Source organism: Pelodiscus sinensis, chromosome 4 (genome assembly GCF_052426305.1).
Source record: "Pelodiscus sinensis isolate ZL-2025 chromosome 4, ASM5242630v1, whole genome shotgun sequence".
NCBI lineage: Eukaryota > Metazoa > Chordata > Testudines > Trionychidae > Pelodiscus > Pelodiscus sinensis.
Window position 1 is genome coordinate 132448724 of NC_143055.1, and position 22555 is coordinate 132471278.

Sequence of the window (22555 nt, forward strand, 5' to 3'; positions counted from 1 at the left end):
CATTTCTTATCAGGATTATCATTACTGGATTTAGTTAGCGATCCCTCCCACAGATTCTGGACTCTTTACAGGTGACCTGCAAAGAGAGAGAGAGAGAGAGAGTGCCCATTGGCTTCCAAAATGTTTGTTTTGGCATTCTAACATTCTGCTTGGCTTTTTACAATATGAATGTCTGATGATTGCTTTTGCGGGAGATCTGGTGAAACCGTGACATCACAAGAGTGATTGAGAGAAGGTATTGTTAGTGAAAACTGCTGTTTTTGTTATGCAGCCAACAAAAAGGAGAACAACTTTCTTTGTGGAAAATCCATCATCCCCAAAAGTTCAGACAACGTGGGGGAGAGTTCCGTTTCCCTGGCTGACATTTTGGCCGTATGGAAGTCAACGGCAAAACTCATGTTGACTTCAGCAAGGCCAGAATTTATCTTCAGGTTTGTGACTATGCCTCAAGAAATAAGACACACCAAGGCATGATGAGATTTCCATAAGTAACAAACAAGCAAAAAGTATTTGAAGGCCTGCTCTAGAAAAAGGGGAACAATATTTGAAGGCCTGCTCTAGAAAAAGGAACACATTTCCCCCCCTTATTTTTGTGGGTTACCTTCACGGCTCCTTTTCTGTTTCTCTGCAACGTTCACGCAGATCCAACAGAGCTTTAATATATGTGACCTTTCCTTCTTGCAAGGCAATTTTTAGACTCTGCAATTACTAGGCAAAGATAACTGAAAATCTGGTCCTTCCCAGAAATATATAAAAGTAAAAAACTCTATTTTTAGTCTGCAAGCAATTCTTTTGTAAGAATTTGAGTTGACAGATTTTTTCTAATTGTGCTACTTTCGGCATATTTTTGTTGTAAAATGGCAGAACTCGACTCTACTGGGGAAATTCAGCAATGGGGCAAGTTTTCTGACATTCAATAGCCGAAGAAGGCCTCTACTGTAGGTTCAGCCTTAGAAAGCCAGCACAATCTAAAACCACCTTGAGTTCAAAACAGAAATCAACATGTAATAAAAAGGGTTGCTTTTTAATTATATTTTGATAGATTACAGCATGATTTGTTGAAGGTGTTGACCCCAAAAGATTTTATATTTCAACTCAGAGGTAGACCCTTGAGGTCTAAAGCATTACTCTCTAAATAATAATAGACTTGTCTCACCACTCTGCTACAGTGTGTGTGTGTGTGTGTGTGTGTGTGTGTGCGCGCGCACATACATGAATGCAAAACGAGTGTAAAAGACTAGTAAATCAGAATGGAACTCACACTGTAGGGATGTGAATCACTACATTAAAGTGGAGGATGTTGGAGAATCAGTTCCTCTCTTTATTAACTCTTATAAGAACGCTTCTTTTAAACAAAATCACCGGAAACAGCATGTCACATATTCAGATTCTCACTCTTTAATATAGTAACACTTTTTGTTACAGAGATGTGATGATTATTGCATATCACTCTACGATGTTTCTGTAAGCAGGAACTCTCTGTTTAAATAGCTTGCTTGTTTAAACAGAAAGGATTTGTAAACCTTTTAACTATTTCTAAATAAATAATGTTTCTCTTTTCAATTACTTTTTGGGTTTTGTTTTGAAGTGACTGTTCTCAGTGAGTTGCCTTCTCAGTTCTGTAACAGTGTGTGAAGTATCAGAGGGGTAGCCGTGTTAGTCTGGATCTGCAAAAGTGACAAGGAGTCCTGTTGCACCTTATAGACTAACAGATTATGCTCCAATACATCTGTTAGTCTATAAGGTGCTACAGGACTCCTTGTCGCTTTAACAGTGTGAGAGACAGCTTTCCCTTTGAATTTTTCATCTGGCTTTTTTATGATTTTTTTTTAAACACACAAACTGTAGGATATTTTGAACCATTTCAGAGGTGATATTTAGACCTGTTCAAAGTTTCCCTTTCTTTCGAGATGTGTCATCTTTGATGAAACGTCATCCATGATACCTTCCCTAGCGGAAATGATCATTTTCGCAGTGAAAGAACCTCGTGACTTTGTGTTTTTTAATAAACTAAGCAAAACCACAACTGAAGAAACCCTAAATAAATTGCAGGCACCTCTGCACTATTGTTTCACATTTTCATAAAACTTAAGATTTTTCACTTGAGACATCTGCCTCTAGAAGATACTTCCCCCCCCCCAAAAAAAAACCTCTGTTAAGATGCTAATCTATATTGTCTTGCACTATGGTTCTTTTACACCACGCCAATGGAGCAAAGGTACCATAAAGGCAACAAAAATATTTACCAGGAAATATCACTAGCACAGAATTTTTTGGCATGCATACTCATGTCCATTCCATTTTAGGTGTGTGTGTGCTGGCCACATGTGCCAGTCCCAGATGTTTTTCCCTCAGCAGTATCTGTAGGGGAACGATTCTGGTGATCCTTAGAGTGGCGTCCTCATGGCGTGATATGTGCTTCCCCCACCCTCTGTTTTTTCTTGTCCCCCATGCTGGTGCACAGATTGTTCACTGCTCTATAGTGTTGCTTGGGTTTTGTTCAGAGCATCAAGTGTTGCATCTGTAAACCCTAAGTGGAGGACTAAGGAGGAGCGAGAAATCAGACTTCGGGCACTGCTGATGGAGTCGGCGCTCACTCCAGCACAGAGCAGCAGTCCCACTCAGCACCCACCATGGTGGCATTGGTGCTGGCGCCAGCGCCCAGCACTGAGCCCCACCTGTGGTTGCGGCCAAGACACCCAGTAAGGCAGGTAGACACTGGTCTCCCGCTCCCTGTAAGGGGGAGGACAGGCTAAGACCCGTGTTGGGCTCCCTGTTTGGAAAGACGGGCCCCAGCGGTGCAGCCCATCCCATTCCCGGCCGGGACGCAGAAGAGAGACTCTGTCTGCTTCAGGAGTCATCGGCGCCCAAAGCTCTCCAGGCTGCGCAGCAGATCCTGTCGTTCCTGGTGCTGCTCACACCAGCCCCGGCGGCGCCCAGTCCTAGGGGCATGCCTGCCTCAGGACCCATCCATCCTGCTTCACCACAGCGGCATCACCCCCATCGCAGGGAACATTCCAGCACCGCTCACCTGCAGGACGTCGACACGTCTCGGACTTGGGGAGCAGTCAGGTCACCAGATTCTGGGCGCCGGCAGAGGTCGTCAAGATGGACTTCGCTGGCAGCCTGGTGCAGATCCTCCAAAGCAAACGCCTCCGGGAGAGAACACTGGGATTGTCTTCATGTGTGTCCACATCCTTTCTATAGTGGGGGGCCCAGAACTGGACACAATACTCCAGATGTGGCCTCACCAGAGCCGAATAAAGGGAAATAATCACTTCTCTGGATCTGCTGGCAATGCGCCGTATTGGTGCCATTCTTGGAGGCACCTAACCCTATGGCTAGCTGCTAGGGGAAAAATCTACTGGCAACTGTGCATGGGTGGGTGCACACACCTGATGGGAATAGATATGTGCAACTCACCTCTAAGAACTACAGTTTCGAAAGGTTTTTATGGACCAGGTCACCGTCTTTTTTTGGATGGCACTGAACTTGCTATAATGGCTCTGCTGAGCCCTTTAAACTCCAGTTTAGAAGGCAGGCCAGGGCTAGCACAACAGTGACACTGAACTCCAGCTATTTTTGGCTGCTGGCAGGACTCCAAGGAGCTGCTCTGGCCTCAGACAAAAAGTTGAGCCTTTCCGTGCTAAGATTTGAAATTAGACTTTGTTTTTATTTTGAAATATTTGCCATGTCTCTCTGGACAGCTACGTATGCAAATCCCATTATAACATACGCTTTTAAGCGAAGGCAGATACAGGTTTCTGGGATAAGAAAAGTAAAATGTTTGAGGCCTCTCAGGGGTAGCTGTGTTAGCCTGTAACCTTAAAAACAAGTGGTCCTGTGGCACCTTAGAGACTGACAAAAATATATAGAGAATTATGAGCCTTCATTGGTAAAACCCATTCATCTGAGGAAGTGGGTTTTCCTACTAAAAGCTCATGATTTTACACTATTTTTGTTAGTCTCTAAGGTGCCATAGGACCACTCGTTTATATTTATAAGGTGTGAGAAGTTGCCTTTATCTGAATACATGATGTGCTTGTGTGAGAATTACACCAATGGATACAGATGGTAGAAACAGAGCTGGTGCCTGGTTGATAGTTGCATACATTTGAAAATAAGCCAGCCCTGACCACAAGAGAGGTACTGTAAACCAGAAAAAGAGGAAATACTCACCACTGCAGGCTGGAACATATGACGTCTGCCACAAGCAGTCTACCTAGCTGGTTGCCAAAAAAAGACCAAAATGGTCAAATGACACACCCTCTCTGTCTCTCCAATTTCTATGGGCCAGATTTTTTAAAATGGCCTTTGCTGCTTCTATTTTTAAGTGCTCACCTCTGGCACCAGTAGCCTAGATTTTAGCAGGGCTATGTAGCAGCAGCTTCTGTGAATCTGTTTGAGTGATGGGTGTTCAGCGCTGCTAAAAAAAAAAAACCAGACCCTTATACCTAGAGATGGGCACCACATATGTTACTCCACTTAGAAAAACACAATTCCCAGCATAAACCTGTAGGTGTGATATAAGTAATAACAAAAACATGGGCCTCAAAGCGAGAGTAGCACTCGTCCCATGTTAAGAAGCCAATATGCAGGAACAAGACTGTTACACAGTGCCTATCGTATAAGGTTCGCTCACCTTTGTGAGCTGAAAACCACAGTCTGTTAACCACATTTCTCCTGAGGGCTGATTCAGTCACCCGGGGATTCGATAGCTGGTTTGTAAACCACTGTCTGAGGAGGTCAGGTATTGGGTCTAAAAAGCAAGGTTTCTAGCTTTGGATTTGGTGCACGACTTGCTGCGCTTGTTTACCACTGTTCAGAGGGACGGCAGGATGGACTGAGAGTTCAAGATAGGCTAGCTTAGCATGGACGGTGCAACAAGAGGGTGTGTACAACTAGGAGCTTTGCAAAAGGATGATATGTGAATGCCTGGTGCACAAGGGCATGGTGTGCACAAGGGGATAGTGTAAGTAAAAACAGGTGAGTGAGAACACCCAAGGAAGTGGTGTGTGTTTATAAGGATGGGTGTAGGTAGGAATGACGGCTGTGTAGCAGGAGGATGGTTGAGTGGGGGGAGGCTTGGGGGGAAGTAGAGGTGAAAGCATATGTGGGGCTGTGGGTGGGTAGGTGTGGGTGCGCATTTTACAGCTATGTTAGGTCACAGGCATGTGGAATGGGTGTGCACTGAAACAAAGCCTGGTGAGTCAAGATGCTGGGAGGGAGGGAGACTGGCTGTGTAGGAAGACAGGGCTGGGCGGAGGGGATGGGAAGGTTGGGCAGATGAGTGTGCCTAGGTGGTGAGCTAGGTCTGAGGGGGCAGGGCGGTGAATGGGCCTGGCTGGCAGAGCTGGGTGTGCAAGGGGGTGAGGCAGGGAGCCTGGTAGCACAGGGCAGCCGAGGTGTGTAATGCAGGTGAGTGTGCCCGGGTGACAGAGCTGGGCGTGCAAGCGGGTGAGGCAGAAAACCTGGCTGTGCAGGGCAGGGGTAAGTGAGTATGCCCGAGTGGCAGAGCTGGGTGTGCAAGGGGGTGAGGCGGGAAGCTTGGCTGTGCAGGGCAGGTGAATGTGGCCAGGCGGTAGAACTGGGTGTGCAAAGGGGGCGGGGCAGAGGAAGGTGAGTGTGGCCGGGCGGCAGAGCTGGGTGTACAAAGAGGCGGAGCAAGGGCAGGTGAGTGTTGCCGGGTGGCAGAGCTGGGTGTGCAAGGGGGCGGGGCAGGGGAGCGTAGCCGAGCGGCAGAGCTGGGTGTGTGTAGGGTAAACTGAGGCAGCCCTAAATGTGCTAGTAGGCCTCTAAACAGCATGACTCCATCCTGGGATCAAGCCTGGGAACACCACAGTCAGGATAAGAGCTGCAGGCAGTAAAAGACTCTGGGCACCATAGCAACCACGTTCTAAAACACTCGGACACGGTCCCAGTTGGTAACGTAACACATTTTCTTAAGCTAACATTCAGAAAATTTGCTTAACTGTCTTGCTTCATTCCTGGATAATGAGCCGGAGACCCAAGCGCTGCACCAACTCACAGCCATACCTGCCTGCTATAGAAATATCATCTATGCACACTAAAATGTTATTACTGTTTTGCTGACATGTTTTGGCATTTGAACAATAACCACCTGGATATTAATAAGTTATTTTGCAATGGGCGGAGATATTATGTCATCTTTATTAGTTCTATTGGCTTAGGTGCTCATTTTGTCTTGCTGCTAGACCTAGCAAATCATTTTTCCTCCGTCCACCTGCTGACTATATAACCTATTGTATTGTGTTAATTAACCATGTTCACGGGTAACCCCTGCCTGTCACTCCATCAGCTGGTGTATAATAAATCCTCCGCTTGTTTTCACCTGCATCCAGAATTATTTCCAACAGTGTGCAAGGGGGCGGGGCAGGGCTGGGTGTGCAAGGGGGCACGGGCAGGTGAGCAGGGCTGGGTGTGCAAGGGGGCGGGGTGCAGGGCTGGGTGTGCAAGGGGGCGGGGCAGGGCTGGGCGCAGGGCTGGGTGTGCAAGGGGGCGGGGCAGGGGCTCAGGAGCGCGAGGCAGACGGGGGGGCGGGGCCCAGGGGGCGGGGCAGGGGCTGAGTGGCGGGAGGCAGGCAGGGGACTGTGCCCAAGGGGCGGGGCTGGTGAGGTGGGCAAGGCAGGCCGCTTAGTAGGCGGGTCACGTGACGCGTTCACGGTCTTTGCACTCTCCCGCCGAATGAGGCCGGGCGGGGGGGAGCTAGTGCGCAAGCGCAGTAGTACCACAGGCGTGTGGGCGGAAGTCGCGCTCTGTGACGTATGCTCCCTCTAACCAATGAGCGTTTCCCATCCCCTGCCTCGGCCAGTGCGCGTGCGCAGCGGGCGTGCCCCCGAGTTTTCAAATAGCCGGAGCGGTGCTCGCGCGCGCGTTGCCAGGGCGCCGGGAGCGGCCCGGGAGCCGACATGGCGGAGCCGCTGGTGCGAGCGCGCGCGCGGGCGGGGCGGGAAGCAGCCGGGGGTGCCGCGGCCCGAGCCCCCGCCTTGGGGCTGGGGGGGGCGGGGGAGGGTCTCCCAGTTGTCACCGGCTGGGCGGTTTCCAGGGCAGGGCGGGTTTGGGGCGCGGCCATGGGGGGGACCTGCCGGGCAGTCATTGCTTAGGGGTGTTACGGTAGTGCCCGGGCACCCCGGCGGGGGCTGTTAGGTGTATTACGGTAGTGCCCGGGCACCCCGGCGGGGGCTATTAGGTGTGTTACGGTAGTGCCCGGGCACCCCCGGCGGGGGCTATTAGGTGTATTACGGTAGTGCCCGGGCACCCCGGCGGGGGCTGTTAGGTGTATTACGGTAGTGCCCGGGCACCCCGGCGGGGGCTGTTAGGTGTATTACGGTAGTGCCCGGGCACCCCGGCGGGGGCTGTTAGGTGTATTACGGTAGTGCCCGGGCACCCCGGTGGGGGCTGTTAGGTGTATTACGGTAGTGCCCGGGCACCCCGGCGGGGGCTATTAGGTGTATTACGGTAGTGCCCGGGCACCCCGGCGGGCGCTGTTATGTGTATTACGGTAGTGCCCGGGCACCCCGGCGGGGGCTGTTATGTGTATTACGGTAGTGCCCGGGCACCCCGGCGGGGGCTGTTATGTGTATTACGGTAGTGCCCGGGCACCCCGGCGGGGGCTATTAGGTGTATTACGGTAGTGCCCAGGAGGCCCTGATGAGGTGGGGGGGAAGTTGTTGGGTGTATTACAGTAGTGCCCAGGAGCTCCCCATTGGGGGGTTGGTTATCCTGCAGGGCAGGCTCAGTATTCCTTCTGAGAGGCAGAGAAATGCTTTCTACTTGTGTTTTCAGATCAATTACCAGTAGCTTGTTTTGCCATCTGTATTCAGTGTGCGTTCACACTTGATCTCTCCACACACCACCATTGTTAGGCGGTTTCCTCACTGTGATACATGGTGACCTGTCAAACTGAGTTTTACAAGTGGCTGAATATTGTGTCAACTTTGTGCTGTTGTGTTTAAAGTTTCCCAGGCTGTTTTCCTCAGGTGCTAAAGCATCTCAAATGTTAAATAATCCCCTTTCTCTTTTCTGGTAGCAGGTCCTAGACATGGTCATCTAAGGACTATGACAAACAGCAATAAGGAAAATTTTCTGTCAATACCATTTTCATAGGGATTCTAACTCTTCAGACTTTTTGCTTCTACTGTGATGGGGAATCTGCTCTAGATCTTAACGATGGCTTTGAAGTAGCACTATCTGTACACTCAGGCCTACTCTACACTGCTGGGGGTTGTGGATTTAAGTTGCTGAAATAGATCTAAGGATCTGAATAGTGTAGCTGAAATTGGCGTACATAGGTCTACTTACCATGATGTCTTCACTACTGAGAGTTAACAGCTGGCACTCCCTTGCTGACTCCATCTGCGCTTCTCATTTTGGTGGAGTACCAGAGTTGACAGGAAAGTGCTTGGTGGTCCTGTATACAAGCTACAATAAATCCATCCCCACTGCCGTGATCACTGCCTGTCTCCAGCCCATACCAAAGACATGCCCTCAGATTCACGTTTAATCCAGCTTCCTTCAGAACTTTCCCAAGTGATATCTTTGTGACCAGTTTCAAGTAATGGAATTCCTTGCTGGAGCTACATCTCTGCTACTGGGTCCTGCTCTCTGATTTTACCAGAGTTGGTTCCATGTATTGGGCAAATAACTTTGTGGTCGCTCATTCTCATTTAAGAGAGAACTTGTTTTTGATCCTTCTGTAAATTGGATTAATGTTTAGTGATCTGTTGTTCTGGACATCAACAACTTCACTGCTACTGCTTTTCTTGACTGTGTAGTCCTGGGGTTTTGTTGTTGCATGGGGTCCTGGCCAAAACCTAGACTTGTGGTCAAGTCTCTGGTCCTACAGTTATTTGCTTTGAATCACCTCTTGTGTTGTCATTGGGTTTTGATGCTTGAAGAATAGTGCTTCATGTTAAGCGGTAGCTTTGTCTATGTGGGGTAGGAGCCACTCAAGCATAGTGGAGCCCCTCATTGGTGGGGAGTGGACCAGCCTGGCCAGAGCAGCCCCTGTCTGAAGCGGGCCCAACATGGCATGCCCAGGTAAGGGCACTCCGGAGCTGCCCCCGTGGTGGGAGCAGCTCCAGCTCACCTGCCCTGTTTAAGTGGTTAGCCAGTTAAACATGACGTTTAACTGATTAACAGGGACTTTACATCCCTAGTCTTGAAACAGTTTGTATCTTTGTTCAAGCTCAAATCTCTAAAATAGCTTTTTGTGGTTTGGCATTGGTAGGTGAGGCATGGTAAAAGTCTTTGAAGATTTGCTCCTGTGACAATTTGTGGGATCAGTTTGTGATATCCTATTTGATTGTGGGATCTTTTTATATGTATCTGTGTCAGATTGCAGAATCCATTTTTTTAATCTTCTCTGTTCTGTTACCTCGATGCTGGACGTGAATTCTAGAGGTTGGCGGCAAAGGCCTAACAATAGATGGTCCTTCCCATGACATTGAATCAGTCTGTACAATTGGCTGACTATTGTCCAGGAGAACTGACTTACCAGAGGGAAGATTGCCTGTCAACAGAATGACCCGGTGATAGTCTGAGACTCGCTGAAGAGGCTGATCCAAGAGTTGCCTGACAAAGGGTCTTGTGTTAATTTAGATGGAATCAAGGTGTTAGCATGAATCTGTAGCTGTCTAACACGAATTAGTGAGGGGCCAGTGCAGGTTTTAGGGACTTGGACAGTGGGTAACATTGCAGCTGCTAGAAGGGAAGGCTAAATGGAGTATTTGTGAACCGTCCGGTGGGTGGCCAGGAAGAGGTGCTCTGCTGGAGCAGTGTTTCTCGAAGTGGTTTGTGAAACCACTTTGAGAAACCTGCTAACTAGCCCGCCCCGGTGTGTTATTTTACCGGTGCCACGGCCACGGAGCCTGATGGCTCCCATTGGCTCCGGTTCACTTTTTGCAACCAAGGGGAGCCCCTGGAATTGACAGCCTGGCCCACGCCGCTTCCCGTGCCTCCCCTTGGCTACAAACAGTACTCAGTCCGGAGAGCATCAACCCCCTCTTAGTTCCTAGTCCAATGAGCATCACTCCCCTCCCTTCTTCATTCCATCCACTAAAATGATCACTGATTAAACCATTGGTCCCCAGACTTTTGAGAGTAGCACCCTCAATCCTTCAGGGATAGGAGCAGGGCTGCAGCTCCCATGGGGAAAGAAGGGGGAGAATGGGATAAGAATAAGGGGGCCCAGGCTGAGGGTGAGTCTGGGGCCAGAAACACAGCCATGGCCAGGGGCCAGGTGTGGAGCTGCAGCTGTGGACTAAGGCTGGGAGCAAGACTTGGTACAGGGTCAGGAGGTGGGGCTGCAGTTGTGGGTAGGGTTGGCACAGAGCAGGCAATGGAGCAGCTTGGGGTGGCACTCCCTCTCCAGATCCCTCTGTGCCTCTGAGTGTTTCTCCATTCCTCCCGCCTCCCATGGGCTGGGACCCACACTTTTAGAACCTCTGGACTAAACAATTTAAAATGAAATGTCATTGTCAGTATTAAGTAGATGCTCCAGTCAGATAAATAAAAGATATAGGAGTTTACCCCTCTGTCGTTGTATCAGGTAGTCAGACTCAGGGAGACATGGCTCCAGTTCATTCACAAAAGGTATTTCCACAGTCATGGTGACTAGAAAGTTTTTTTTTTTTAATGAAAACTTAGAACACCTGAATGTCATGTGAGCCATGTAATTAAATCAGTCAGATTCCATGCTTTATATGCTTATTTTAGAGGTAAGCGAAGTTATTAGCTGCTGGTATACATGTGTGGGTATATTTACCAGCACTGTAGAGGGGAAAAAAAAATTAGCTCAGGGAGTTCTTACCTGTTTCACATCAGTACAAAACCTAATTCTGGGAATCCTCTGAACTGATGTACTCAAGAAACAAATAATTAATTGAATAGTTCCCTTTCTTTTTCAAGTGGTATCATGTTTGATGGTAAGAAATTGACTTTAGTTTTTTCTTTTTTTTACAGAATCATTTAAAAAATGACTACAGAGCAAGATTTTGCTATGGAGAAGGGTAATTAATTTTAATTTGTAGATTCTGGCCACTTGTGACAGTTATGTTGTGCTATATTAGTAGATAAATATAGGAACTACAGTATATCAGCTATATTCTTTTAACTTGGTTATCGGATTAGTTCAGTGTTTTTATTTTAAGTGAATATTTTATTTTATATGTGGAAGTTAAAATGTTAAATACTAAAATAGTTTTACTGAAAGCATTTTATTTTTTTCCTCCTGATTATTTTGGTCAATCGAGTGATCCTCAGTTAAATAGAATATTAGAAGGTGGACATTGACAAGCAAATGTCTGACTATTCACTCAGAAGTCAGGTAATGCCAGCGTTTAGATTGTGTACAGAACCTTAATTTTGCTTTTTGCTTCTGAGCTACTGCATTACCCCATCCAGCATCCCTTTGATTTACATGTGGGTAAAAGGGTGAGTGAAGACGAGGCCTATTGATACGTCCTTCTCAGACCCCAGCCTTTTCCAACTTCTAAGTATTTACACCATGCAACTATAGTGTTTCTAACATAGCTTTTTCAGTTCCACAACTAGAAATGTTTGGCTAGGCATCACAGAGATGACCTGTCGAATGCATTGCAGGAAATAAGAATCCCTCTCTTGCTGTCACATAGGTTGTTTACTGGATAAAACACTTCACAGAATTTTCATGTATACTTCATTGGCCTTAGTGCACTTTAAGGCTTGATCTACCCTACTATGTGAGATTGATCTGAGTTATGCAACTTTAGCTATGTGAATAATTGAAGTCAAAATGCTTAGAGCTACGTACCATGGTGTTTTTGCTGCTTTAAGTCAACAGCTGATGCTCTCCCAATGATTCCGCCTGTGCTTTTTGATCTGGTGGAGTACCGGAGTCGATGGGAGAGTGCTTGAGGATCTATTTATCGCGTCTAGTATAGATGTGATAAATTGACTCCTGCTGGATTGATCGCTGCCCGTTGATCTATTGGGTAGTGTAGACAAGGCCTAATATTCTGCAGTTGTTCCTCCATCTATTCCTCCATTGCAGTTTCCACTGGGGATCTTATTCAGTCCTTTCACACCTTACAATTTTTGCATAAACACTTTTCCTATTTACAGATGTTTCTGCCAATTTGCAGCAATACATTTGTTTTCTTACTATACAGCTAAGTCAGGCATGCATATTGGGGAGTCTACTTTTAGGTGCACACTTATTAGTTTAGTGAAAAAATTACCTTACTTGCCTAAGATCTGATTTTTAAAAACTTGTAACATATATTCATACCAAAAACCAATTTATTCCTATTCTCTTGGCTTTATTACCCAATGAGGGCATGTCACCTGTAAGGCAGTGTAAAACAAAGTTGTCCATTTTGGTTTGCGGGAAGAAGACATTTTTTCATGCCCCTCATACTCAATATTGGTTGAACTATTGTCTCTTGAATTTTCAGAAAGCAAGCTAAACTTATCATCATGCAGAAAATTAAGCTTGGAAAACCAAAAATGTACAGAAGTTATGAACTAATATCAATAGTGATGTGATGTCAATGTAAAAGCCATTATATCATATCAGCCATTGTGCTTACTCTGCATATGCTGAGAGAAACAGGCTACATGCAAATTTTAGGTAGTAATTTTTTATAGCAAAAGATGCTTTAAATATATTTTTTCCTTCTTCCCTCTAGAAAAGAACAGATTAATGTACAGCCAGGCCAAAATGCACTGAAAATTATTCAAGACTGTTTTGAAAGTAAGCATCTAACTTTTATCCGTAAATTAGTATCTTTAATTTATGAGCATGTCAGAAAACTCTCCTCAATCATGCCTAGTGGAAAGCGATTGGTTGTATAAGCAGTTTGATTTTTCATGTAGCAAGTCCATATCATAATGCAAAATGTGTAAAGATTTTTCTAAAAATATATGAGAACTGCAACCTCTCCTACATAAACCATATCTTTTCCTGTTGAATGAATTTTTTTCTCATTAGGTCTGAGTAAATCATATCTTTTAAAATATACAAGCTATGTATTTGTTCCCTTTATCTTGTTACATTGTTTTTTTTTCTTTTTAGGTTGTGTTAGTGATTCTACAATACATTCTCCAAGTATAACATATTGCTCAACCCCTGTCATTTTAAAGCAAACGAAAGATTTATTACTGAGCAAAGAGGTGAGAGAGTGGTCTTAACAACAATGTAACTGTTTGGTGTGGGGAACTATTTCCCTTAAATATGTATTTGTCGTCATTCGACAGAGTTTTATACATGCACCTCTTGAAGTTTTATACATGCACCAATAACGGGAGTGTGCTAATAAAGTTTTCGGATGACACAAAGTGGGAGGTATTGCCAATTCAGTAAAGGACCAGGATATTATACAGGAAGGTCTGGATAATCTTGTAAATTGGAGTAATAGTAATAGGATGAAATGTAATAGTGAGAAGTATAAGGTTATGCACTTAGGGATTAATAACAAGAATTTTAGTTATAAGCTGGGGACACATCAGTTGGAAGTGATGGAAGAGGAGAAGGACCTCGGAGTCCTGGTTGATCACAGGATGACTATGAGCCGCCAATGTGACATGGCTGTGAAAAAGGCTAATACGGTCTTGGGATGCATTAGGTGAGGTATTTCCAGTAGAGATAACGAGGTGTTAGTGTCCTTAAACAAGGCATTGGTGAGACCTCATTTGGAATACTGTGTGCAGTTCTGGTCCCCCATGTTTAAGAAGGATGAATTCAAACTGGAACGGGTACAAAGAAGGGCCACTAGGATGATCCGAGGAATGGAAAACCTGTCTTATGAAAGGAAACTCAAGGAGCTTGGCTTGTTTACCTTAACCAAAAGAAGGCTGAGGGGAGACCTGATTACTCTCTTTAAATATATTAGAGGGATAAATACCAGAGAGGGAGAGGAATTATTTAAGCTCAATATCAATGTGGACACAAGAACAAATGGATATAAACTGGCTATCAGGAAGTTTAGACTTGAAATTAGACAAAGGTTTATAACCATGAGAGAAGTGAAGTTCTGGAACAGCCTTCCAAGGGAAAGTAGTGGGGGCAAAAGACCTATCTGGCTTCAAGATTAAGCTAGATGGGTTTATGAAGGGGATGGTTTGATGGGATAACATGATCTTGGCAACTAATTGACCTTTCACTATCGGTGGTAAATAGGCAATGGTGGGATGATAGGAGTTACTATAGAGAATTTTTCCTGGGTGTCTGACTGATGAGTCTTGCCCACATGCTCAGGGTTTAGCTGATCGCCATATTTGGGGTCGGGAAGAAATTTTCCTCCAGGGTATATTGGCAGAGGCCCTGGAGGTTTTTTGCCTTCCTCTGTAGCACGGGGCACAGATCACTTGCTGGAGGATTCTCTGCATCTTGGGATCTTCAAACAATCATCTGAGGACTTCAATATCTGAGATATATGTGAGAGGATTATTCTAGGAGGGGTGGGTGAGATTCTGTGGCCTGCACTGTGCAGGGGGTCAGACTAGATGATCATAATGGTCCCTTCTGACCTTAAAGTCTATGAGTCTATAAGTCTACAGCTTATACATTTTCTTTATTTGTGGCATAATTTATCCCTCTTCTGTAACAGAGGACAACATTGTTTTACCATAACAACAAAGGCAAATAATTTGGGCATAGTCTCTTACAAAGGTTGTACATCTCCCTGCTCCATACTTTTTCTCATAATAGTTTATCAGCTTTCATTCCTGATAACTTTTCCTGGTAGTCTCTCTGGTTCAGCCTTCTGTGTTTTTGTCACTCCCAGCTTCCGCTTTGGTCCCGCTAAACCTTTTACAATTAAAAGTCCCTGCAAAAAGCAGTGAATGATGCCTTGCCCATCCGCAGCTGGTTGGTAGGGCTAGCTTGAGTGCCAGTGTAAAAGAATTCAGTTATGTTCGTTAGATCTTTCTTTGTGTTGTACCTCCCAGTAATCAAATGTAAGTATATAATTGGGTCTTTGAAGTATGACAACTGATAAACTATTTCTATATAAGATGTAGGGTATATGGCATTCTAGCAGGCTTTGTCCTGTGATTGCATCTGTCCTAGGTAGTCTCCGCTGCCAAAAGGGTCAAGCTGCAGGCTCTTGCGCTGTGTCTAGACGACATTCTCTGTCGACAGAGGGTTATAAATGAGGCACTTTGAAAGTGCAAATGAAGCGTGGATTTAAATATCTCACACTTCATTTGCATAATCGCATAATGGCGCTTTGTTGTCAGAGGGATGTAGTCTAGACACAGCTTTGGGGTGTGTCTATACTTGTAGTAAAACACTCATAGCTGGTTGCATCGGGTTACTTGTGCTTATAGAGCTTGAACTATGGGCTAAACAATTGCAGTGTTCCCTGTAATCTGGGAGCCTGTGTGGCCACTCTCGAGAGATTCAAATTCCTCCCAGCTGATCAGCAGCACACCCTCAGTTAGGTTTTTGTTTGTAGTGATGGTGCACCTGTGTCGGTGCAAATTGAAAAAAAATTATTCCGCACATGGATGGAGAAGAGGGAACATTGATCTAGATGTTTAGGCTCAAGCCTGGGCTCTGAAACCCTGTAAGTAAGGTGGGTCTCAGAGCCGGGGCTCTAACCTGATCCTGAATGTCTACACTGTAACTTTGAGCTGTACAGTCTGAGCACTGCAAGCCTAAGTCAGTTGCTCTTCTTCTGAGACTCTGTTCTGGGTTGTGTGGTTTGTTTTTTCCTTTTAGACAGGCATACACATTGCTTGTTACTGACATTCTGTATATTTCAGTTTTCAACTAAGATAGACCATTCTTATGGGCCTATAATTAATCTGATCAAGTACATCTCTGAGTGTGGTCTACTTAGATTTTTATATGGGTCCTATTGATATGCTTTTCAGCTGTATTACAGATACTAATCAGTTTATCCTCAGAGCACCACTGAGTAAAGAGGTTTTCCTTATTTTACTTCTGACGACCTGGGATGCATAGCAGGAGTGATAAAAGTCTATTTTTTTATATCTTTTTACAGTCATGATATTCATTTTAATCATCTTCACATTTTTTTCCAAAATTTAAAACATTTTATTTATGTTGGCAGAAGGAAATGTAAGAATTTAACCAATTAACTGATAAGCATCAGCTTATTGATTTCCATTACAGTTAAACTCTTCTGGTCTGCGGGCTGGTGTGCAATGGCTTCCAGCTGCCTGTCCCGCTCCTGGGTAGCTGGCTGCCATCCTGTGCTATGGGCTCTGCAGTATAAGGCTTATACCACAGAGCCCAAAGCTCAGCCAGCTCCCTGGGAGCAGGGTAGCAGCCAGGAGCTGGTGTGTGCTGGGAGAGAGGGTTATAAGCTGCTCCTAGTGCTCCCATCTGCCAGCTGTGCTCCTGGGGAGCCAACTGCTGCTCAGCATGGCAGACTGAAGTACAAGTAGCCCAAAGCACAGAGCGGCAGCCAGCTCCCCAGGAGCGGGGCAGACAGCCAGGAGCAGGCTTATACTGTAAGCCAGCTCCTGGCACACACCGACTTCCAGCTGCTGGCTCTGTGCTACAGGTGCTGCAAGATCCTTATACTGCAGAGTTTGCAGTGCAGGGCAGCAGCCAGCTCCCTGGGAGCCGTGGGGGCATCCCTCACCATCCTTCCTTCCCTAGTCCCACCCGGCTGTAGATCCCCCCCAAAATGGTTAACTGTATAACAGCTAGGATTTTTATGTTTACACACTCACTGTTTTTAAACCTTTTTTACATCCCTTTGCTTTTTACCAGCATCCTAAATTACTAAAGTAAATCACTTTAGTTAGCTTCTTACTGATTAATGGAGTTTTAAATTTTTATCTAGGTTTCCTTATACTAAGAAGTTTCACATTTAACATGATTATCTATGCTGAAAAATACAAGTCCAGGGCTTCATGTAATATTTTGACTTCATGTAATATTTTGAGAGTAATAAAAACTAGGACTGTTAAATAATGAAAAAAAAAATCACACCGTTAAATAAACATGATTAATTGCATGATTAAAAATAGTCACAGTTAATCGTGCTGTTACTAAAATAAATATTTTTCTTTTCTGCATTTTCAAATATATATTTTTAACTGCAAACATTTGTGATAAGATATGAAGTGTGTAGTGTACACATTGTATTCTGTGTTGTAATTGAAATCAATATGTTTGAAAGTGTTGGAAAAATTCAAAATATTTAATACAGGCAGTCCCCGAGTTACGCGGATCCGACTTATGTCAGATCCGCAGTTACGAACGGGGTTTGCTCCGCGTCTCCCTGGTCTGCTGGAGACAAGCAGACCAGGGAGACGGGGAGCAAAGCCTCGGAGGACGCCAGCAGCGGGACAGCCACGGTGCGTCTAGGCTGTCCCGCTGCCGGCGTCCTCTGAGGCTTTGCAGCAGACCAGGGAGACGGGGAGCAAAGCCACGGAGCACGCTGTCCCGCTGGCCCCGTGCTCCGCGGCTTTGCTCCGGACGCCTGTGGTACAGCAGCTGGGGCACGGCCGGTTGGTCCCGTAGCGCCGCTCTGGGCGCTACTGGACCACCCGGCAGCACCCCAGCTGCTCTGCCCCAGGTGTCCTGATTCAGCCACTGCTGGTCAGTTTCAGCAGCGGCTGAATCAGGACGCCTGGGGCAGAGCAGCTTGGGTGCTGCTGGGTTGGTCCAGTAGTGCTGAGGAGCGGCGCTACTGGAGCAACCCAGCAGCACCCAAGCTGCTCTGCTCCAGGCGTCCCCAAGTCAGCTGCTGCTGAAACTGACCAACGCTGACTACAGGAAGCCCGAGGCAGAGTTGCTCTGCCCCGGGCTTCCTGGAATCAGCCGCTGATCAGTTTCAGCAGCAGCTGACTTGGGGACACCTGGGGTTCTTAAGTTGAATCTGTATGTAAGAACTGGCGTCCAGATTCAGCCTGTTGAAACTGATCAGCGGCTGATTCCGGGAAGCCCGGGGCAGAGCAACTCTGCCTCCGGCTTCCTGTAGTCAGCCGCTGGTCAGTTTCAGCAAAGCTGAATCTGGATGCCAGTTCCGACTTACATACAGATTCAACTTAAGAACAAACCTACAGTCCCTATCTTGTACGTAACCCGGGGACTGCCTGTACATTTCACTTGTTCTATCCTTTTAGAGAACAATTAAAACCATGATTAATCACAATTTTTTCAAGTTAGTTGTCTGAGTTAACTGATTAATCGATAGCCCTAAAATAAAAACCCCAAGCAAAAAGTAATAAGGCAATAAATAGCCCATGCCATATTTGCAACCAATGCCATCTTGTGGTACACTTAAACTTCAACTAGCCAATAAAATTGAAATGCTTTAGCCAGGCGGTAACAGCCCATCATGATTTCTATTTCAAAGTCAATGGGACTTTTGCTTTTGTATTTCCTAACTGTTTTTGTAAATCCCGCCCTTACGTGGTTGAATCTGAATCTTAGGAGATTAATTCAGATGCTATGTTAAATTTTTTTTTAATGTATCAATTTATTTAATGTATTGTATTTTCATTATAAAGTAGTTTTGTTTTAAACACAGATTTTTATGGCACTAAAATAAGATTTTAATATGCAATTTTAATTTCTGATTTTGGAACCATTTATGCCCAATTTTACACACCCAAATAGTTACATTTAAGATACTATCAGTTACATTTAAGTGGAATGATTGAAGTAAGCAAAGTTACTACCTGCTTAAGAATTTGCAGGATCTGGACCTTAATTTTCCGAATTTTTTAGGTTTTTTTATTATAGCAGTTTTGTAAAAATCAAATGATACTCCTAAGCATTTGTAGTTTAGTTGATTAAATGATAAAGTAAAGTTTTAGTAGCACAGGTTTTCAAACTAATTTTACAGAGTCTCAGTGTGATTGATGCGAGTGGTTTTTTTTAATAGTCATTTAAATCAATTACTTCCATCAACCTATGTTGATGTAAAAAAAAAAAGAACTTGCCCAGTGTCGTACAGGACTAAGAATTGAATCTTAGAGAGGTTTGCAATGGCATAATTACTCTAATTTATCACAGTACTGACCATTTTAAGAGACTGGAAATTTAAGTGTTAAATTATTTTGAGAATCTGCTTTTAAATGATTTTAGAAAAGACTATGATGAGAAAATAATGATGTAAAGATTTATATTTGTTGATATTTTTACTGTTGCTATATCATAGCAAACTTTTCTTTTCTACCTCTCCCACTCTTCACTGTCAAACATTTCAGCTGAATTCAGGTTTATTTAACTCTGTGAAGAAGACATTTAATTCTACATCCTCTGTAGTTGCATCACCAGTAAAATCAGTCAGCAGTTCAGGTGGGTGATATTAACGTTGCATTATGAATTTTTTTGTGGTAATTATTTCTTGTGATTTTTACCCTTTCTGAGATAAAGCTAATGCTATTTAATATCTATAGCAGGACAGTCAACTGAAGCCCATCAGACACCTATAATACTTGATGCCGTAGTTAATTCTAACAAAAATGAGAGGTGTGTGTTAAAAGAAGATAAAAACTCAAGTGAAGATGACTTTGTTGATGCCGGTGATCCTGTTGGTACTAATGAAAAAACAAATAGTATATTAAAAGATGTTGAAAGGTCAAGACCAGTCCCTGCTGGCATCTTTGATGCTGATGAGGATAATTACGAGATCACTGGATCACCCGTTCTTCTTGTTGAGGAAGCAGAAACATCTGTACACTTGTAAGTTGCTTCACTTGCTAAATCTACAGAAAAAATATTTAAAAATATTTTAAAATTCCAAGTACAGCAGTCTTCAGTGCCCACAGTTAAATTAAAGACAAGTGAGTATTGGATAGGGATGTGAGTGTATAACTGTGCCATTTACATGCAGGCTCTCGCCCTACTCCTGGGGAGCCAGCTGCCACCCTGTGTTGCTGCCTCCGTATCAGTGGTGTGGCAGGCGGGAGCTGGTCCACGCAGGGGAACCGGCTTAAAATCTGGCTTTTTGTGTGCACCAACTCCTGGGGAGCTGCCTGCCGCCCTGCGCTGCTGCCTCTAACACAGAGGCAGTAGCGCAGGGTGGCAGGCAGGAGCCAGTACTTGTGGGGAGCTGGCTCCCAGGGTGCACTGGCTTCTGGGGAGCTACCTGCTGCCCCGCACTGCTGTCTCTGACATAAAAGAACTTAATGTTTGACTCTACATCAGTGTGTCATGGAAATAGAAATGTAGCTTTGCTAAAAAAAAAAAAATCACCTGGAAGCCTAAATTTTAAGTTGCTTGCTAGAATATTTGATCTGAACTTTATGACATTTTCTTTAAAAAGTTATTAAAATATGATCATGTAAACTGGAGAAACTTAAAGTCCATTTAGAGATTAATAGTATCAGATCTAAAAACTATTTTCTTATATGTAGATTAAGTCTTGATGAAAAAGCAACTTCAGCAATTATGGAGAGACAGACGGAAATTCAAAGGTCGGAAGGTCCCCAGGTAACAACACAAGAGAAGATAGTTCCAGAGAAAAGAACAAAATGTTCTTCTGTACCTTCTGAACAGAAAAAGAAGTCGCTTTCCTCAGCATTCTTGATGGCTGTGACAACAGGAACTGATGAAAAAAGGTGCAGTGAAGTAAAACTTATTTAGCAAGTAATTAACATAGTCTGAACATAAGAATGGCCGTACTGGGTCAGACCAAGGATCCATCTAGCTCAGTACCCTGTCTGCCAACAGTGACCAATACCAGATGCCCCAGAGGGAGAGAACACAACAGGTAATCCTCCCGTGATCCCTTCCTTGTCACCCATGTGGAGACAAACAGCGGCTAGGGACACCATTCCTACCCATCCTGGATAATAGCCATTGATGGACCTAACCTCCATGAATCTATCCAGCTCTTTTTTGAACCCTGTTAAAGTCCTAGTCTTCACCGCATCTTCTGACAAGAAGTTCCACAGGTTGACAGTGTGCTGAGTGAAGCAAAACTTCCTTTGTTTGTTTTAAACCTGCCGCCTATTAATTTCATTTGGTGACCCCTTATATGGTGGGAATAAATAAATAACTTTTCCTTATTCATTTTTTTTACACCAGTCATGATTTATTGGCCACTGTGGGCAGACAGAATACTGGACTGGATGGACCATTGGTCTGACCCAGTATGGCCCTCTTACGTTCTTATTCTATAGACCTCTGTCATATCCCCCCTTAGTCTCCTCTTTTCTAAGATGAAAAGTCCAAATCTTTTTAATCTCTCTTCATATGGGACCCGTTCCAAACCCCTAATCATTTTTCTTGCCCTTTTCTGAACCTTTTCCAATGCCAATAGATCTTTTTTGAGATGAGGTGACCACATCTGTATGCAGTGTTCAAGATGCAGGAGTACCATGATTTTATACAAAGGCAATAAGATATTCTTTGTCTTATTTGCTATCCCTTTTTTAAAGATTCCTAACATTATTTGCTTTTTTGACTGCCGCTGCACAGGGAGTGGATGTTTTCAGAGAACTATCCATAATGATTCCAAGATCTCTCTCTTGAGTAGTTGTAGCTAAATTAGTCCCCATCATATTGTATGTATAGCTGGGATTATTTTTTCCAGTGTGCATTACTTTTCATTTATCAACATTAAATTTCATTTGCTGTTTTGTTGCCCAATCACTTAGTTTGGTGAGATCTTTTTGAAGCTCTTCACAGTCTGCTTTGGTCTTAACTATCTTGAGCAGTTTGGTATCTGCAAATTTCGCCACCTCACTGTTTACCCCTTTCTCTAGATCATTTATAAATAAGTTGAATAGGATTGGTCCCAGGACAGACCCTTGGGGGGGACTTCACTAGTTACCTCTCTCCATTCTGAAAACTGACCATGTATTCCTACCCTTTGCTTCCTATCTTTTAACCAGTAATCAGTCCATGAAAGGACTTTCCTTCTTATCCCGAGACAATTTACTTTACTTAAGAGCCTTTGGTGAAGGACCTTGTCAAAGGTTTTCTGGAAATCTATGTATATTATATCCACTGGCTCCCCCCTTGTCCACATGTTTGTTGACCTCCCTCAAAGAACTCTTGGAGATTAGTAACTCATGACTTCCCTTTACAGAAACCATGTTGACTTTCCCCCCAACAATTCTTTTCATCTATGTATCTGACAATTTTATTCTTTACTGTAGTTTCAACTAATTTGGCCAGTACTGATGTTAGACTTACTGGTCTGTAATTGCCAGGATTACCTCTAGAACTCTTTTTAAATATTGGTATCACGTTAGCTATCTTCCAGACATTAGGTAAGTAAGCTGATTTAAAGGATAGGTTATAAACCACAGTTAATAGAGCTGCAATTTCCCATTTGAGTTCTTTCAGAACCCTTGGGTGAATGCCATCTAGTCCAGGTGACTTGTTACTGTTAAATTTATCAGTGTGTTCCAAAACCTTCTCTAACAACACCTCAATCTGTGACAATTCCTCAGATTTGTCACCTAAAAAGAATGGCTCAGGTTTGGGAATCTCCCCAGTATCCTTAGCCGTAAAGACTGAAGCAAAGAATTCATTTAGCTTCTCCGCAATGACTTTATCATCTTTGAGTGCTCCTTTAGCATCTCAATTGTCCAAGGGCCTCACTAGTTGTTT

The 22555-nt window shown here is 44.4% G+C and overlaps 1 protein-coding gene across 5 annotated transcripts in view; it reads left to right on the forward strand.

The window, feature by feature from the left end:
• The first annotated feature begins 6801 nt into the window (after positions 1–6801).
• The window catches only part of CENPC (centromere protein C), a 137800-nt gene continuing 122046 nt past the window's right edge, over positions 6802–22555 (forward strand). For 3 of the 5 annotated variants that reach the window (XM_075929261.2, XM_089778176.1, XM_075929262.2), the window contains exons 1-7: positions 6802–6944; positions 10984–11030; positions 12690–12754; positions 13076–13173; positions 19198–19288; positions 19390–19675; positions 20350–20553. In XM_075929261.2, coding sequence (XP_075785376.2) covers positions 6930–6944; positions 10984–11030; positions 12690–12754; positions 13076–13173; positions 19198–19288; positions 19390–19675; positions 20350–20553 — 806 coding nt within the window. In that variant the 5' untranslated portion in view covers positions 6802–6929. The remainder of the gene's footprint in view (positions 6945–10983; positions 11031–12689; positions 12755–13075; positions 13174–19197; positions 19289–19389; positions 19676–20349; positions 20554–22555) is intronic. The other 2 variants (XM_089778175.1, XM_075929263.2) reach the window with 2 other exon arrangements.